The sequence below is a fragment of the Cavia porcellus genome, unplaced genomic scaffold (genome assembly GCF_034190915.1).
Source record: "Cavia porcellus strain 051 isolate PalLab524CR breed Dunkin Hartley unplaced genomic scaffold, mCavPor4.1 scaffold_13, whole genome shotgun sequence".
In the NCBI taxonomy this organism is placed as follows: Eukaryota; Metazoa; Chordata; class Mammalia; order Rodentia; family Caviidae; genus Cavia; species Cavia porcellus.
The window spans coordinates 20,507,947-20,527,944 of record NW_026947496.1 but is presented as its reverse complement, the minus strand read 5'-3'; the positions used below and the strand labels follow the sequence as shown (position 1 = coordinate 20,527,944).

At 41.3% G+C, this 19,998-nt stretch overlaps 1 protein-coding gene across 1 annotated transcript in view; it reads right to left on the bottom strand.

Annotated features, from left to right (window-relative positions):
* Gmpr (guanosine monophosphate reductase) overlaps positions 1-19,998 on the bottom strand; it is a 45,372-nt gene that overhangs the window by 19,203 nt on the left and 6,171 nt on the right. Inside the window, exons 2-4 of the mRNA XM_023564716.2 lie at positions 19,416-19,535; positions 16,792-16,875; positions 14,027-14,200 (exon numbers count right to left, since the gene is read on the bottom strand). Of these exons, the coding sequence (XP_023420484.2) occupies positions 14,027-14,200; positions 16,792-16,875; positions 19,416-19,535 (378 nt within the window). The remainder of the gene's footprint in view (positions 1-14,026; positions 14,201-16,791; positions 16,876-19,415; positions 19,536-19,998) is intronic.

The following is a 19,998-nucleotide window of genomic DNA, read 5'->3' as shown; positions in this document are numbered from 1 at the left end:
CCACGCACCAAGAGTATAAGAAAATGGGAAGGTTTCTAAGTGAATCACAGATTTCAGGGGTCAGTGCAAGCAAACAAGGACTCAGGAATAAACAACTCCCTTGCCAAATTCTCCAGTTCATTGCTGGGGAAACTGAGGAGGGCGAAAACAGCGCACAGGTCAGCCAGCAGGCGCTCAGAGGCCCCCGTTGCTGGAGGCCACTCACAGGGATGGGGGGACTCTTCGCCCACCCCTCCTCCCTACTCCCTCTTATGAGCCCTGGGCTCGGCACTGGCAGCAGCACCTTTCTTGTTCCACCCATGCTCCCTGCTTCCTTTGCCGCCACCCCATCTTTGTCCCTGAGGGGCGGCATGCAGGTACTCTGGGCTTTACCAAGTAACCTGCCCGGTTCTCAGTGAGGCCAGCCATGCACTGAACCTCACAACCAGCTCTGTGGCGATTACCAGAAAGCTCTGAGGCCACCATTTTAAAAACTGGTGTTTTCTTCTACTTCTTAATACAGTTCCCCCAGCCCAGCCTACTTCCTAGCTTTCTTCGATATCTCTTGTCCAACTCTCAGTGCAGAGGCTTTCAATGGATCTTCCTACTGACAACTGCTGGGCAGGCAACCGCTGGGTAGGCTGCACTGTTGACATAGCAGTATACCACGTAAACCCCACAATAATTCTCCAGGCATTAGTATCTTTAGCTACCTTTTCACAGGTGGGGGAAAGTGACATCAGCAAACATGCAGTTTCCCAATGTGACTCGGCTCATGAGCCCACCTGACTTCAGGAGTACTACTGGTCAGTGAGTCCATCCTCCCAGGCTTCCTTCCCAGCTTTCATGTCTTAAAATCTAATGCCCAATACAATAGTATGACCACTGAGAAGTCAGACCTTTAGGAGGTGACTAGGTCATGAGGGCGGTGCCCTTATTAAAGGGATTAGTGCCCTTGTAAAAGAAGCCAGAAGAAACTTGTTTGCCCCTATCTACCATGGAAGGATGAGGCCGAGCATTCATCCATGAGGAAAAGTACCACCAGATACAAATCTACCTACATCTTGATCTCAGATTTCCAGCCTACAGAACAGCAAGCAATAAATTTCTCTTGTTCATAAGCTGCCCTGTTGATGATACTTTCCCCAAATGGGCTAAGACAAGAGGCACTAAATTAGCGACTAACCGTGTTATAAATAGCCATAAACAGGGAGGGGGCTGCAAGGGAAGCACCTGAAATGGGTATCAAAGCTCAGCTTCAGGAATCCCAGAGCACCACAGAGCCAACAAAACAACACAGTGAATCTCAAACACACCATCAGGCAAAGCAGACACAAGATACACAGGATGACCACTTATATAAGGTTCAAAACCAGGCAAAATTACACAGCGTTGTTCAGGAATACATCAAGAAGTGGCTACACAGACCCCAGTGAAGAAGGAAAAGATGACCACAGTTGAGAAAGGTATTTTTTCTGAGGTGGGGTGTAACAGGCTCCTGAACACAAGTATCTTGAAGAAATGTTATTTTGTAATTATTAAATTTCTATGTTTGATGCACTTTTCTGAACATATTGCATGTTTCACAGCTTTTAAAATTATGAAAGATGACTCTTTTCCCTAAGATGGCAGAGCAGGAAAAGCAGCAACAGGTCAGCCTCTCTGGGATTCAGAATGCAGACACTGCAAATAACAACCAGGGGAAGAAAAGAAGACATAGAATCCTTGGACACAGAAAGGATCTGAAAGTTGAGGTCTGCAAGAGAAACTAAAGAGAAACTAAAGCAACCAAACTTAAGAAAAAATGATGGCATAGTTTGCACTTTCTCCCCAGCTCCTGCCTTATGTCTGGTGAAAGGAGTGGACAGACCCACAAGAGATGCAGTCAAAGTGGGAGTCTCCAAAAGCCCCCAGGGAGAAACACCTTGATGGAACCGACCAGAAGATGCTCTAACATTTTGGCGAGTGATGCCAGCCCAGGCGCTTGCAGTCTCCCTGAAGTGTTCTGACACCACACAGGGAAGGGGCTGACTGGACTGGCACATGAAGTGGCCAGGGGTTGGCTTTCTTTCAAGGCTCTTAGTTTTATAGTCCCACAGTGATTGGGTGGGGGTCAGCAGCAAAACATCCAGGGTCAGAGAGGGATGGTCAGGCTGGCAAGAGACACGGTATTTTGAACTAACGGACCCTGACTGTACCCCCACAGCCAGAAGCCTAGTCATCCAGAATCTTGTTGAATTCAGGTCTTGGGGTCAATGTACCCCAAAGTTCTAGGAAAATAAGAACAATTAAACCCCAAAACTAGTTCAGGAAAGGAAATGATAAAGATCAGAGCAAACACTGATGAAATTGAGACTTAAAAAATACAATCCATGAATCAAAGAATTGGCTCTTTGAAAAACTGAACAAAATAGATAAACCCTGAGTCAACCTTATTCTAAAAAGGAAATAAAAGATGCAAGTTCATGCAATTAGAAATGAAAATAGTGAAATCACAAATGATTCTTGGATGTCCAGAAGATTTAGGTAACAACTTTGAGAACCTATGCTCTAATAAAATGGAAAACTCAGAAGAAATAAATTCCTAGATACATACATTTAAAAAAACTTAAATAAGCCAATATCATTCAGTGAAATAGAATAATAATAATAAAAAATACTGAAAAAAACTCAGGTCCTCTCACATTCACTGCCAAATTCTAGAAAAACTTTAGAAAACATCTAATGCTAATATACCTCCAGCTCTAATGAAACTGGAAGGGAAGCAGGACTTCCAAGTTATTCCTGGAAGCAAGCATTATTCTGATTCCAAAACCAGAAAAAAGACCTAACCCAAAACAAAAAGTACACTAAGTCTCCAACATACAAGTGAGTTCTTCCATGGGAGACTGTTCATGAAGTCCAAAGTGAGTCTTCTACAGCTTTGATGTAAATATACAATGTAAAGCATTAAAAAAAAATCCATGCACTCACAAACACTGAAAATAAACTGGAATTCTGCAGTTATCTTACAGTTACAGAGTAAAGTATAACTGTAAAACTATTTTTCCTTTTATAGTTAGCTTAAAATGGCAAGGTAGACACATGAACTACTTCCAGGATTTGTTTATATATACAAAGTTCCTAATGTAAGGTACTTTCATATCTGTGAAAGTTCACAACTTGAATGTTCAAAGACTTACTGTACTGTCCTTAATGAACATAGATGCAAAAATCCTTAATAAGACACTAGCAAACAAAATGCAGTAAATTATCAAAAAGATCATATATCAAGATCAAACAGAATTCATTCCAAGGATGGTTTAAACATTTATAAATCAATAAGTATAATTCACTACATAAACAGAAAGACAAAAGCCATGTGGTCAACACATGTGATAAAATTCGTGTGATAAACCATGTGATAAAATTTCATGTCCATTCATAAGAATAATTCTCAAGAAAAAAGGAATAGAGTGTCCTTATCTTAATCTGACAGGAACCATCTATGATAAATCAACTGATAACATAATACAGTACTTAATGGCAAGAAGCTGAAAGCTTTCTCTCTAAAATCAGAAACAAGACAAGGATATCTATTCTTATCACTGGTGCTCAACATCGTTCTCAAAACATTAGCTAGAGTAATTAGACAACAGAAAGAAATAAAAGGGATACAGAAGGGAAAGATCTTAAATTATCTGCAAATAACATGATCCTCTACAAAGACGCTAAAAACTCCACTAAACTATTAATCAAATTTAGCAATGTAGCAAGGTATAAAGTCAACCCTCAAAACTCAATACTGTTCCTTTACATCAATAAGAAACTCACTAAAGGAAATTAGAGAAGCAATAGCACCAACAGAAATGAAATACTTAGGAATTAACCTAACCAACGAAGTGAAAGATCTTTACAATGAAAACTGTAGTACTCTGAAAAAGGAAATTGAAGAGGATATCAAAGAAACGGAAAGATATTCCCTGTTCCTCAATAGGCAGAACCAACATAGTTAAAATGGCCATACTCTCAAAACTGTTATATAGATTTAATGCAACTCCAATCAAAATACCAGTAACATTTCTTACAGAACTAGAGAAAATAATCCTAAAATTCATTTGGAATCAGAAGAGACCTAGAGTAGTCAATGGAATTTTTGACAACAAGGGGCAAGGCTGGAGGCATCATGATGCTTGACTTCAAGTTATACTGCAAAGCTACAGTCATAAAAACAGCATGATACCAACAAAAAAATAGATTTTTGGGCCAATGTAACAGACTAGAAAATACCGAAACAACTTCAGGCACACTTAGTTACATGATCTTTGACGAATCCTTTCACTGGAAAAAAGTATAAAGGGTGCTGCAAAAAGTAGATTTCCATGTGTCAAAGTTCAAACTTAGACCCATACCTTTCTAAACTACACTGAACTAAAATCAAAATGAATCAAAGATCTCAACATTAGAACGGAAACCATGTGCTGAAAAGCAAACTAGCCAAAACTCTCAAAAACATAGGCACAGGCAAAGATTTTCTGAGTAAAATCACAGTTGCACAAGAAATAACACAAGCCAGGTGTGATGGCACATGCCTGTAATACCAGCACTTGGGAAACTGAGGCAGGAGGATCAGTGGAAGGTCAAGGCCAGCCTGTGCTACATAGTGAGTTCAAGTCCAACCTGAACTACATAGTGAGACCTTGTTTCCCAAAAAAGATGAATAAGAATCAACGGATGGGATCTCATTAAAATAAAAAGCTTTTCATATTAAGGGAAACCACCAACAAAGGGAAGAGACAACCTACTAAATGGGAAAAAATTTTGCCAGCTACTCCTCAAAGGAGTAGTATCTAGAATATACAAAGAACACAAAAAAATAGATTCCCTCAAATTTAAAGACCTGATCAAAACATGGGCATCTGAAATGAACAGATACTTCTCAGAGGAAAAAGTACAACTAGCCAATAAATATATGAAAAAATATTCAACATCACTGCCCATTTAAGAAATGCAAATTAAAACCACATTGACACTGAAGCTACGATCAGCAGCAGACCCACTCCTTCACTACTGTAAATTTGTACCTCAGCATTGTAGTAGCCAGCTACACGTCTCAGTACCTTTTCCTGAGGGTCCCAGAAAGCAATCTATGTGTTTGTTTACCCACTTGGTAGGATGAACAGCAGGAAGTGTACACGTGTGCAAAAGTGGCAAAAAGGGATTTGGTCCCACCCTTAGGCTCCCCAGAACAGTTTTCTGTATATGTTTACCCAGCATCATCTAAATCTCACTCCAGGATTTGTTTTTTAAATAAAGTTTTCTTTGTGATTTTTCTGGTAGAAGTAGCCAGATTCAGTAAAATGGCACAGGAAAAAGCAGATTTGTAAGTTGTGGAGGAAGTCAAAAGTGAATCATCAGATTACCCAAGCATGGTTGATGAAGATGATCCATTAGGGTAAAATATGTGCTTTCATAACAGAAGAGTGAACATCAGTGAGTGGTGGATGATGATCAGGATCATTTTGACATTACCCATGTTGTAAGGGCACACAGAATAGGAAATTTATGGATATTTTAGAGCAAAAGATAAAAATTAGTGCCCTGTGACTGTGCTCCTGCTGCTTGTCACGTAGCCAGCCTGCTAAATATCAGTCAGCCTTAATCTGATAGGAGCCCGCATCCAGCTGATATTTTCTGATAATGTGCTGGGTCAACTTGACTGGGTCCAGTTGCAAGTCTTGTGTTTTTCCTTACTTAGAAAAATACACATTGTTTCTACCTTGCTTCAAGGACTTCATGTTTAGGACAGAGTAGCCCAGTCAAGGATGCATTTAACTCTACTAGTTCTACTCAAACCCCCTCCTCTCCTTCCCAGGAATCTATGCAAAACTAGCTTGCTTGACAACATATGACTTAATTCATGTAACCAATCATGTAATAACTTGCCATCAGCCTTGTACTTCCTGTGCAAACTGTATTTAAACTGAACTCTAAGCTGATTTGTGGCTGGTATTTCGGAACTGATTCCCAGCAGCCCGCTAGGGTAATGAAAGTTGCCTTCTAACTCCTCGGTGCAGAGAGTCTTCAGTTGGGTTTAATATTGGTTTTCTGCAACAGTGTGAGTCAAAGTTCCTGTGATAATGGAATACAGCACCTGATATAGACAAGGAACACAGACCTCTTTGATTCAGATGATGATGAAAACAGCAATGTGAGTGTATATTTCACTAATTGAAATGTCATGAAAAGGCCACACAACCAAATGGAAGGATCCACTAGGTCTAAAAACACAGGAAAGGTTCTGGCAGAGGTGAGAACATATTGGACAGAATGCCAGCAATGCCATTCAATGTTGGAAACTGTAATAGACAAAATGCTACAAGATGCCATGAAATACACAAAGGCTAAAATGCAAGTAAAATGTTCTGTATGCACCAATAGCCACATTCAAAAATATATTATGATACCTCACTTGCTGAACTGAAAGCATTCATAGCACAGATTTCTTATGGTGATCACAGGAATGGAAAACATTTATGGAAAACTGATGGGTCAAAATGTGGCATAAAAATGTATGCCCTTGTAGATGTGAAGACTTATGCTTTCAGTTTAGACATTTATCCTGGAACTCACTTATCAGGTCCTTATTTGTATAGTAGTAAACCAAATGATGTTATGAGCAGACTTGTTGCTCCCATCTTCCAAACTAATCTAAATATGATATTCAATAATCGGTTTACTGGTTTCCAACTGATGTTATATTTATTAACGGAGTAATACAGTGTACACTAAAATGGCACAGGGCCAGTACAGAAACTGTACACAGAAACAAAGCAAAAATTCTAACTAAAATGTAAATTTCAAAACAGAGAATTATATAGTTCAACTTTTGAATTTCAGAAAGATGTAAATGGCAAAGAAAAGTAAACAAGTACTACTGATGTCAACACTTCTCCATGACAGAAATACTGACAGGGAAACCTTGATAAAACGGAAGCCTGAGATGGAAACTTTCAACAACAAAACTGTTCATGAGCAGATGTTCATGAGTTGTCAGCAACTATGATGTCTCTTCAAAAACAATGCATTGGCCAATGGTTGTTCCATTCGATCTTCAATATGTGTAGCATAGTAAGATAGCTTACAAAGAAAATATGAAGTATAAAATATCATGGAGAAATTTTTTTTAGAAGATTGGATTGAAGCTCATTAAGAGATCATTAGGGGCTGGGGATTTAGCTCAGCGGCATAAGCACCTGCCTTGCAAGCAGGCAGTCATGAGTTTGATCCCTGGTACTGATAAAAACGAAAAAGACAAAAAAAAAAAAAAAAAAAAGAGATCATTTACAGGAGAGGAAAAACAAAATGTTTCTGCCCAAGGAACTACCAAAAAAACTGTGGAGCACACTGGTGAGCCCCAGGTGAACAAGCAGATGCAGCATCACAAAGACCTACTGCAACAATAGGAAATCAAAAAGATATCAACTTTGCCCAACAAGAAAGTACAACAAAACACAAATACTATCAGTATAGGTGACACTTGTGTATGGAATATACAGTCATGTGTGAAGACCGCCTTGAGTGTGACCATTGAGACAAAGGTTATTTCTGTGGTAGACTTTCATGTTTAAACTGTAGCACAGAGTTTATTTATAATGTCATCTTTTTTAAGGAAGTACACAGCTGATGTGAAAATGCTGCTGTCTCTTCTAAGCACTCATTACATATTTGATGTTGTATTTTATTGACATCTTATTTCTCTGCTAAGAGCATGTTGTACAATGTAGTAGGAAGCTCCTGAAAAAACAGGAAGAGAGGTAACAAGACTATCATACAGGAAAGTTAAGCACACATGCTGTCAGCATAAGCAAGACGCGTGCGTGGAACATGCAGCTGTCATGTGTGAAGACTGCCTTGGTTTTGACAGTTGAAGCAAAGCTTACTTCTGTGGTAGAGTTCTTTTGGTATTTTCATTGTAGCTCATATAGGAATTGATTTCTGTTACCTTTTTAAGGTCTGTAAGAAAGTACACAGCTGATGTGAAAATGTTGCATATTCTAAAAGCACAATATATATTAATTTAATAATTTATTTTGATATTTTATGTTCCTGTTAGCTACACATTGTATAAAAAGAACCTCCTGACAAAACAGCAAGGCCACTGAGATGTCAAGTAAGGCCTACCAAAAGGCCAAGAAAGCAAAAGACACGTGCTGTCAGTATGAGTGATGTGGTATGTAAACATGCTATTGTCATGTGTGCAGACTGCCTTAGGTGTGATAATAGAAATAAAGATTATTTTTTCTGTTAGAGTGCTATCAGTATTTTCATTGTGGTTCATACGGGAATTTATTTCTGATACTGTTTTTAAAGGCTTCGTACACCAAAAACCAGTCGATGTTGACAATTTTGGTGCTTTTTAATAAATAAATATTAAAATGCAGTACTTTATTTTTGTAATTTTTTCCTGTTAAATACTTATTAATAAAACTCAGAAGACATTATAATTCATCAATAGAAGTATGCTAAAGAACATCTCTGAGACCCATGTTTATGGCTCCTATGCTTCAAGGGTGATATTCTATCTCACTGCAGAAAGAATGGGCACCATCAACAAATCAACCAGGAACAAATGCTGGCAAGGCTGTGGGGGGAAAAGAAACCTTTCTTCATTGTTGATGGGACAGTAGATTGATACAAGCACTAGGGAAGTTTATATGGAGATTCTTCAAAGAAAGACTAAAAGTCGATATTCCATTTGACCCAACTATTCCCATTTGGGGTATTTTCCCAAAAAAGTTAGAAGAATCACATTATTGTGGTGTATGAGTACCTATGTTTATAAGAGCACAATGCATAATAACTAAATCTTGAGATCAGCCTATGTACCTATTAACAGATCAACGGATAAGGAAAACGTTGTACCTATACACAATGGAGTATTATTCTGCCATTAAGAAAGCTAAACTTTAGATATTTGTAGAAAAATGGACAGGCCTCGAGACCAAAATGTTAAGTGAAATAAATCAGATACACAAGCTTGTATATCATATGGTTTCCTTTATATGAAAAATGTAATGGGCAAGAGAAGAGAGAAAAAAGTGTGTTTCTGCTGTAGGTTTCTGATTTCACTCTAATATGATGTGAGAGCTCACTTTGCAAGATTTACATTTCTTAGGCTGTCTTAAGGTTTTTATTGTTATAAGCAATTTTGAAAAAAAAAATTCCAAAATAGGAAAATCTATAAAGATAGGCAGTAGTTCAGTAGTTACCTAGATTTACAGGGGAGGAGCTGGAAGATGATGGTTAGTCACTGGTAGAGTATTCTGATTTTGAAGAACAAAAATGGCCTAAATTTGACTGTGGTTGTAGATGTACAGCTCTGTCAATATGCTAAAAACTACTGAATCTTACATTTTAAGTTTGTAAATTGTGTGCTATGCAAATTTTTAGCCCAATAAAGTTATTCTATTAAAAAAAAACTACTAAAGACGTAACGTGGAACCATGAAGCCACTCTGGTAAACTCAGGCGGGGCTTGTCAACAGCAGACTGTAGTCATCCTCGTCTCCTATCCTCGTGGGCACAAACAAGGGAAGACTCCTGGTCAACACACATTTATTGAGATTTTCTCCATCCCAAGCAGGAGTCCAGAGAAGGTCCATTCAACACCAAATGCTGCTTAAGGGCCACCAGATCCCAGCCAGGGGACAAGGATTTGTTCTTCTGGAGGTCCAGCCTGCTGCTCTCTCTTTATATTCCCCAAAAGAAAGCTGTCACCTTTTCCTATTGGGTTTTTTTTTTTTGGGGGGGGGGCGATACTGAGGATTGAACACAGGACCTTCACAATGACTTACCCTTCAGCCCTTTATTAACTGTTTTCTTTTTTTGAGATGGGATCTTACAAAGTTACTAATTGCCTTGGTTAGGCTCGAACTTGCAATTCACCTGCTTCAGCCTCTCAGAGTGCTGGGATTGCCTGGCTACCACAAGCACAGGTTACCAGAGGGGTCGAGGAAAGAAGCTAGGTGGGACCTCAGGTTTAGGCACATGAGCAATGCTGGGCTGTGGCAGGGAGACTTTATCATGCCTAAGTGCAAGCCCAAGGCCCACCCTCCCGCACTTTGGGATTGGGACAAGGGGAATTAGTTTAGACATATTGCCCAGAGGCATGTTAACAGGGACAAGGGTACATTAATGAGCCTCACTGGACCATGTAACGTAATGGGCTTTGCCTTCACCTGTTTTCAAACCCCAGCTTTGCTTCTTAATTATGACAGACTTTATGAAAATCCCAACATTTCCAAAGAACAAATCAAAATTTAAGATTCCTGAGCTATATCACAAATTCATGAAGACTGTTCCCATTCTTTACAGAGATGTTGTAGAAGAAAGGGAATGGATATAAACCCAAGAGACACGATGATGAGATTGAAAAGATCAAATTCTCTCTTACTCTCAAACTAAACACAACACAGGACACTTCCGTGACCAAAACAAATGGGTTCTTTCCCCCACGACTCAAGTGATTTCCCAATGGACATCAGCACTGTGTTCTACCATGTAGTTAAATTCTGACTATCTATCAGAGTGTCAGGTCAACAGGTTAGGACTCAGTCCCACAAGACTGTGTCTCCCACTTGCAACTTGCCAGTCACGAGTAGCAGGTTATACACGATTTCTGTCTGGCTTGGGTACTAACTGAAGGTTCCCACAACCCATCACTGAGTCATTTACTGGAATGGCTCACACATTCGAGGACAAAAAGATATGACAAAGGACATAATGGAGAGCTAGAAAAGACACATACTGCTCAAGGGCTGGATGCATTCCAAGAACGGAGCTTCTGGTCCTGTAGAGTTGGGGTGCACCATCCTACTGGCACATGGACAGAAGACACCCAAACATCATGCTCTTGAGATTCTTTCCGAAGCTTCACAAGCAAGCATGACTGACTTTGAGGTCATCTCCCATCTCCAGAAAATGCAGAGTGGAGCTGAAAGCTCCAAACTTCAAACCATGGCTAGGTCTCTGTGGTGACCACTCTCACCCTAGGTCCTTTATGAGTTACCTTACTGGCACAAAAGATGCTTCAATGCATCTTCCAGGGAATTTAGGAGCTGAGTTGGATGCTCCCATCATTCTGGAAGCAAGATCCTAGAAGTTCTGTGTCAGGAACCCGGACAAAGACCAAATATGAGAATAAAAGTATCTCCTAGCATGTGATCAACAAAAGTTTTATGACTTTCATTGAGGGAGTGGTGTCATTGTTTCATAGTAGTCATAAACCTTATTGTTATTTTTGATAGCTTATTGATTGTCAACTTGATTGGCTTGAGACACCTAGGAGATAGTAACATTTCTGGGTGTGTAAGGGGGTATGTCAGAGCTGTAACCTTGGGGTTACCATGTATCTGGCTCCCGCCCCTTCCTCTCTGGCTCTTCCAACTCTTCCTCTGCTTTCTGCTTCCCAAATTCCATGAACTGAGCATCTTTCCGGCACCAGGCCCTCAGCCATGATGTTCCTTCTCTGGAGTCAGTCAACCACGGACTGACACCTCTGAAATCATGAAATAAACCTTCTCCTCCTTTAAACTGTATTGGCAAGTATTTCACTTGGGCAACAAAGAGGCGGCTGATACTATTTTTAAAAACAATGAAGCCGGCAGCCCTGCCACAGAGGGTAACATGAGTCGGTATTGTTTATCCCACTTCTCACACTGGGTCAGCTGGCTGACCTTGGTATAGTGCTTACTCCTTTCTTCCTGTGTGCTGCTAAAACATAAAAAGACACTTTTAAAATCCTCAGAAGTCATTTAAAAGAAGGTGAAACTCAATTAACAGGAAAAAAAATCCCGCTCAAGCTCCTCACAATGAGGAAAAGTCAGGAGACAACATTCTAAACTCAAAAGAGCAGAGGGGTCTTGATGTACAACCTAATGGTCAGTCTATAACCAGCATGGTAACCAACACCCGAAAGACAGGCACAGCTATAATTTAGGTTTTTTCAAAGACCCAATTTTAATTCTAGAGCTTTTACTTTCTTTTTCTGTAAATCCTTCTCATAAGATACAAATTATCTAGTGAAGGTGATAATGAGGAAAGTACAAAACCTGAAGGAAAAGTCAAGAAACAAAGCCCTGGATAAAACACAAACCAAGATGCCACAGAGAACACACAACTCTCAAACATTCATGTTACAAATCCCAACGCTTACAACAGAATTTCCTACTGCTAAGTACAGTGTCAAGGACAAGAACATGTTAGCTTGAACCCCTGTTATGTGTTTTTCAGTTTTAAAATATGTATGAGAAACCCAAAATATAAAAAGTAAGAGATAATAGAAAGTAGGGAGACAGATCTTTTGCAAATGGGAAGGGGCCCAAAAGACAGAGGTGGTGGAGAGGACAGAAAATGTGTTACACACATCACCAGCGTCCCATGGAATGTAACCATGCACTGCAAACGTGCACTAATCAAAAATAGCAACCGAAAAAACAAACAGAACAGCAGTTACCACGGACGGAAGCACAGAGGGATGGGGAGCTGTTTAATGGATACAGGGTTTCTGCGCGGGGAAGGAAAAAGTTTTGAAGGTGAACAGAGGAAATAATTGTGGAACACTGAATATACTCAGGCTGCCGAATTGTACATTTGTAAATTATTAAAAGAATAAACTTTATATATATTTTACACAGTTAAAAAAGATTTTGCTAAACCTTCCCCTTCACTTCACCTTACCATTTTGTTTCTATTTTGCATTGTCTAGATTTGAAAGTTTTCTCTTTTTCATTGTTTTCTATGTTTATTAAGCTCTCTTTGGTTTACTTTGGGGTGAGCAGAGATATGAAAATGTAATTCACAAAACTAAGTATCTTCTAAGTAAATTCAAGGGAATAGATAAACTTAAAATTTGTGATTCTAGTATCTAGACTGCAAGAAAAGTTTCACTTCAAAAATATTTTTTGTATGTTTGCAATTCATAGTAATTATGAAGTATGGTTTCTTAACATTAAGCTGAACTATTAAAAAAATCTTATTATAAGAGAAATGAATACGAAAACTACAATAATATTGGCCAAAAAGTTTGATTATCTTAACCATGGGAAAAACCCCGTGTCCTGCATTGCTATATTGAGTACACACAGATCCAAGGGCTATGGAGAGCCAGCCGTTTGGTCTGTGTCTATCATAAAATGCAACTATCCTTTGGCCAGGACAGCTGAGAATGTATTTATTTACTAGAATTAGAACACTTTAAATTTTAAAAACTAAAATTTATTTACATTTCATTTCTAGGAATTTATCTAAACGTTCCATTGTAGATGTTTAAAATTATATATACATATATATGCATATTTATCAGGATTTCATAATAATACAAACAATTGTGAATAGCCTAAATGTGCCTTAATATGGTACAATGTATATAATAGCCATTTAAAAATAATGCTATCTATGTAATAATATGAAAAGGTCTTTGAGTATAACATTAAATGAACAAAATCTAGAGCAATGCATAGAAGTGGAGCACAGATGGCTGTGGACACACAGCAGCACGTGTGTGCACACACTCCAGTGTGTACACAATACCTACAGATGTACATGTAAGAAAACTGGGAACAGCCGTTCATTCTAGGGATGAGATGCAGATGGCTGGGACAGAGCGGGGAGACTTGTGCATTTATGCCTTTTTGTGAATCATGACTTCTGTGTCATCTTTATGTCTCATCTAGTTTTAAAAATTAGAAGAGTTCTTACTGAGTACATAAAAAAATCAAAACAGGATACATGCCTTGTGAAGGGGTAATGAATACCCTGTTTAAATGTCTCATCTATTAAGAAATACTGGGATATACTTAGCAGAAGGAAGGAACCAACATTCTATGCTGCTGATCAAGACTTCATTTTTTAGAGTGGAGAACGGCTTTCAGGTCTTCCGTAGCGGCTGCCTCTCCTTTTCCTCGGGATTCTCAGTGTCTTTCAGTAATGAGGAAGCACCAAAGCTCTGAAAGGGGAGCGGGAGCCTACCGTACTGCTGCACCTTGAGAACAGTCCCGGGTACCTACCATGATGGTGTGCTCAGGAAACTTGGCTCGGACCAGTTTCACGAACTCCACGAAATGCTCCGAATACCCGTTGGCCACATCCAGGCAAATGAACTTCACCTGCGGCAGGGCCTCCAGGATGCTGCTCATCTTGTCCAGGTCCGCCTGCCCGCTGCCCGAACTCACGGCCACATGCTGCGCCGAGACAAACAGAGATCAGTCCAAAGCAGCAGTGACCACAGGTGGACCCTGGTCCATCCAGACTCCTGGGGGACAGTGCAGTGAGCCTATGTCACTCATGAGCCACATGAGAGCAGTGGTACAAGAGACCCGTCCTGCTCCGTCCCTACTGTTAACATGCATATAGCCTTAAACCTGGACCTTGATTGCAAAATCTTTCTGGTTAACAAATTATTAAGTAGTCCAGAAGCTCTGTCCTTGGCTTCTATGCCACTGCAGATCTATGAATTGTGAAGCTACGGGTGCAATCATGTCTCAGTACAGAACCTCCAGGGAAGGCAACAGGAGATTTGGGAAGCTTCCAGAAAGAACAAGGGCAGGCCATTCAACCAAGGCCAAAGCCCCGGCCTTCACCGGATGATCCCACATAGGGAACAGATGCAGAGGGGAAGATGCCTAAAATCTCTCTGATAAATTTGTTTCTATTTTTATTGTTGCTCCAAGATTCATCCTTGCAAGCCGAATCCTTCATTTCAGTTACCTCAGGTCAACCATAGTGTGAAAATACTAAATGGGAAACTCTAAAAGAAAATCTTCACGAGTGTTACATTCTTATTAGAGATTATTGTAACTGTTCTGTTTGATTGTTGCTGTTAATCTCCTACCATGCCTAACTGACAAACTAAGGAGTGCAGGGAAAAACAGTCTATACTGCGTGTGATGCTCTACTCATTTACGGACAGCCCCTGGGGGCTGTGGTGGTGGTGGGGAGCCTGGTTTTAGAACACAGGTGCCACAGATAGGGGAGCTATGGTAAAATCCGAACAACACCTGTGAATGTTCACCTCCTACTCTGTGGCAGGCAATCTGCTTTCCTGGTAAAGGGACAGAATTTCCCAAGGAGTCTGAAAAAACGTGCTTCACAAGATCTTTCACAACTATGCTGCTATTCATTTAAATCTGAAGCCGATGGGTCCCCTTCTGCCCAGCGCCCCTCCACAACACCAGCACCCCTGATCCCTCTGCCTGTGTCTCCACTGAAAATCTGCCTTTGGAAAAAAGCCTTAAGTTCAGTGAAACTAATTCAGGGGACAGTACCCAGAACAGAACCTCACCTTTCACAAGCTCTGAATTGAATTCTTATCTGTAAACTTTAGCCAGGAAGGAGGGGCAGATCTTCATTACCATCCTCCAATATCTCCCCAATCACAAGGGAGTAAGTAGCCCTGCAACCTGGCTCGGAGATATCATCCTGATGAGAGCTTACCCCTCATCCCGAATCAACCCAGGGCAGACTGAAAACACTAGGGGTCAGTGGTGAGAAGACCCGAAGGTGGTCCCTAATCACCAAGGTCCGACCCAGACAGACTTCCTGCTAGCCTTGGCTCACAGCCATCTAAATGCACTGGAAGGAAACTCAGTGGGTACAGCAGGGCTTTGGGGTCACCATTGACCAACTCTATAGAGAGCTAATGACCTACCATGTGATCCGCCCACCAAAACCCACACTTCGTAATCATTAGCATATTCAGACTTGTATAATTACACCATTTTCATGACTTCCCAAGAAAAACTCCTGTGTGTTGTCACCAATAGCCCCTAACTCCCTCCCCAATACCCCTCAGGCCCAGGCAACCACCAGTCCATTTTGTCTCTACAGATTTGCCTACTCTGGGCAATTCACATAAACAGAATCGTGTATTTGGCAATTTTTGTCTGTTTTTTTCCACATTTTCCAAAATGTTCTCAAGGTTCTTTCATAATGTAGCATAAATCAGTACTTTATTCTTTTTTTTTGGTTGAGTAATATGCCATCTGAAGGATACATTTCAGTTTATCCACCAATAAACATCTGGGTAGTTGCTACTTTGGGTACATAACAGCATGAACAATGCTATTATGAACACCCATCAACAAGTTTCTACGTGGACAGATACTTTCATTTCTGCTGGTGTATCTAGAAATGGAACTGCTGGTCACATGCTAATTCTTTTTTTTTTTTTTTTTTTTTTTTTTTTGTCTCTTTGAGACGGGGTCTCGCTAGGCAGTTCAGGCTGGTCTTGAGCTCACTTTGTAGCCCAGGCTGGTCTCAAACTCGAAACGATGCTCCCACCTCAGCCTCCCAAGTGCTGCACATGGTAATTCTTATGGGTAACCATATGAGGAGCTGCCAGACTCTTCTCCAAAACTGCAGCACCTCTTAATATTCCCACCAGCAGGAGAAGAGGGTTTTAATTTCTCCATGTCCTCAACAACACTTCTCCTCTGCCTTCCCAGCAAAGGCTATCCTAGCAGGCTTACTACTGACTCAACTCACAAGTAGCTTCTTATAACTAGATGCTCTTCCTAAAGCCAGCCAGGAAACAGAGGTCTTCCTCCAGCTCTGCTCACAGGACTTGTCACCTGTCAAGAGGAAACACATTCCCCTCCCCGGACAAATCCTCGGGTCCTCACCCTGTGAGTCAGGTTCCGGCTGTGAGTCCCTGGCACTGGCATGAGACTGCACACCACAATGACCCTCCCTGCTGACTCACTGCTCTGGACATCGCTGAAGAGTTTCTGCCCCACTGCAGCCCTCGGAATTTAAACCCAGGTCGCTGTCATACCTGCAGGCATTCGGGGTGGAGCGTGGCAAAGCGCTTCCAGTCATCCAGCGTGTAATGCTTGTGAATTGCTGTAAACATGGAGTGCTGGAAAACAAAACCGTGTCATTAGGATGGGAAGCCCAGGGAGCCCTCTCCGCTTCCTCCATCTGCAGGTGGTGATCCAACAAGACAAAGGCATCTGCTGCTCCTGCCACTCAGGCTTAATTTACTTTCAATTATGTTCCTGGAACCCAAAAATAGACAAAGGTGTAACAGTGAAATCACCATTGTCTGCTCTCACCTGATCAAATAATACCAACTTTGGGACTTGAGGCAGATCTGCCAGGAGGCAAGGGAGAAATAAAGGCCGTTCAGTGACCACCCACAGCCCAGTCCCAGACATGAGTGAGGCCAGAAGCAGCAGATGACCCAAAAGAAAGCCATGCAGCAGGCCCCTGCCCAGCACACAGGCCATCCTAACACAGACTTCTGGTGAACCCCAATTGGGCCTCAAAGCTTTGTCTTACCTTCACAACCAAAACACACATCTTCCTGAAAGCTAAACCTACCAGGTATGGTGGTACACACCCCTAATTCCAGAACTCAGGAGGCTTACGCAGGAGGATTGCTCAGAGTTCGAGGCCAGCCTGAACTGCATAGCAAGACCCTGCTCAAATTATTTAACCTTAAATCCGGGACTACACTCTGAGCCTCTATGACCACTATGCCCATGCTTTACTGACATTCATCTCCCTCTCATAACAATAGTATTATCAGCCATGTGGGCAGAAATGAAGCTTAAGAAACTTAGCAGTTGCTTGGCTCGTAAGGGGCAAAGGCCAGAATCGGGTCCAATGTGACTCACAGGCTCAGCCTCAAATCCCATGTAACTGGGGATTCTCTGACTTCTGGAGCTATTTCTCCACCTACAGTTTCTCACTTCAACATTTGATAACTTTATTAACTTGCACTCACTCTGTAGATCCTAAAAATGGAAAATCCATAGTACCCACACATGGCTAGCTATGTCTGTGTGTACTGTCTCATTTGTGGGAAACCGTCCCGGGAAAAGAAACAGGCATAATAAATTATAGGATTTTCACAGACTAAAATCAGGCATGTGAATTAACTAGGCTACTTATTGCTTCCTGACGCCCCCTATTTTTATACTGTGTTAATCAGCTTTCTGTCACTAGAACAGCATACCCGAAATAGAACTGACTTACAAAGACAAAAGGTTTTTTTCAGCTCAGTGTCCTGAGTCTATGGCAATGCAGCACAGAGCAAAAACACACCCCTCATCACTGTGCTGAGAAAACAGAAATGGCACAGTCCCCTTCACAGGGCATCCCAATACCTAAAGATCTCCCGCTAAGTCCCACCTCTTAAAGCTAATGTCTTGTGAACCAAGTGTTTAACATGTGGGCCTCTGCGGGACACTTACAGAACCAGAGAACACATTAATGCACTGTCCATTTGTGCCAATGCCTGCTGACAGCAGAACAGGGAAAAGGCGGAGACAAAAAAAAAATGACTATGTTCCTTTAGCAATTAACGTGTTAGCCTCTGGCCCAAAGTTCAGTGGTGGCTGACAGTTGACTGACAGGACAACTGACCATGGATGGATCACCCTCTAGTCTGATTTTTGAGCTCATAATTTGTTTGAGAATCTCTTCCTTCTAATCACTGCCTAATAATGAGTCCCAGCACTTCCTGCAGTTAGACTTGCTACCCACAGTGAGAAGCTCTTTCAACTAATTGGATTTATCTTTGCACTTGGCAGGCATATCAACAGAAATAGATACACAGCTCCTATGGGCATCAGCAGTGAACATTTCACATCTAGCATGCATAAGATGCTGTGGTACCTCAGATATACCTGTGTGGGAAAAAGGTTCTGCCTACAAAGGGATATTTCTTTTATTTTTCCTAAAGCCAAGAAACCAGCTACTCCCTTTATCCACAATTAGGTTTGCAGTTGGCTAAAAGGAACTTTGAGCTTGTTCTGACTCTGCATTTGAGGAAGTGGCAAATCCCTTAGACTCTGGAATCAGTTCAGCTGTGAGTCCTGCCCTGCTTCTCTTTCTCTCTCTCTCTCTCTCTCTCTCTCTCTCTCTGAGAGCCCTGGAATAAATGAGCCTTCCTCTTTCTCTCGGCCTCAATTTCTTCCTTCTTAAAGGTACCTAGCCTGTAGAAGTGCGACAAGAATGAAGAGCTACACGATGTCCAGTAGTGCTCAATGGAGTCTTCTACATCCTTATGTAGTAAACGCAAGATCACAGACTGAGCACAAAGCTCCATCTTGAATTTAAAGGCAACATCATTCTTCTATAATATGATACTCATCCTGTTTTCTAACTTCTGTTTGAATCTCTAATTTCCAAAATTGTCTCAGTGGTTTTCACAGAAGAAATGGATGCAGATCTAGTCTAATTCACTGAATGCAGAATCGCATGCCATCCATCTCCAGATCAAAGAGGAGGAAGGAATAGTGTCCCCTCCACACTGCCAAAAAGGATGTGTCCAGTTGCAACCAAATTCAGACCAGAGAATGACCAAAGCATGGGACAGAGTCCACAGGAGGCTCCTGAAAATTTGTGCATAGTGTGACCAACAAAAGTTTAAAAAAAAAGGGCAGAGCTCACCTGTGACATCACAACTGCCATCTCAAATGTCCCCACGGTGTCCATGTTGGCCACAATGATGGGGATCCCTGAGTAGGTCTGCTTCGAGTTTCGAAATGTAAATGTACTCTCAAGATCCACCTGTTGGCCAAAAGCGGGGAGAAATGATTGTTTGATCTTAGATGCTACATGCAGAATTTCTGTTTGGAGGGGTAGGAAGATCCCAAAGTGAGTGTCCAACCCTTGGTCCCTGGATTCTCTTCGGGTTGAGCCAGGTGTTCCAGAGATGCCTTGTCAGTCCCTGAGGAAACTAAGTAGCAGGTGTATTCATATACAAAACCTTATATGGCCCTTGCCATCCTCAAGCGCCAGTACAAGGCACTGGATATTCCACCATAAAGCTAAAGCACCAAATCAGAGCCCTCCACCATCAAGCTCTCCAATCCCATGCTACCTTCCATTCCCAGCCTCAGGAACATTGGCCCTAACTATCCACATACGTGTTATCTTTTCCCCACTCTCATGCACTAGAGGGATCAGTCCCCTTCTGGGAAAATCCACTCCACACTTCCCTGCCAACAGTGACTCTGCTCCTGTCAGAATC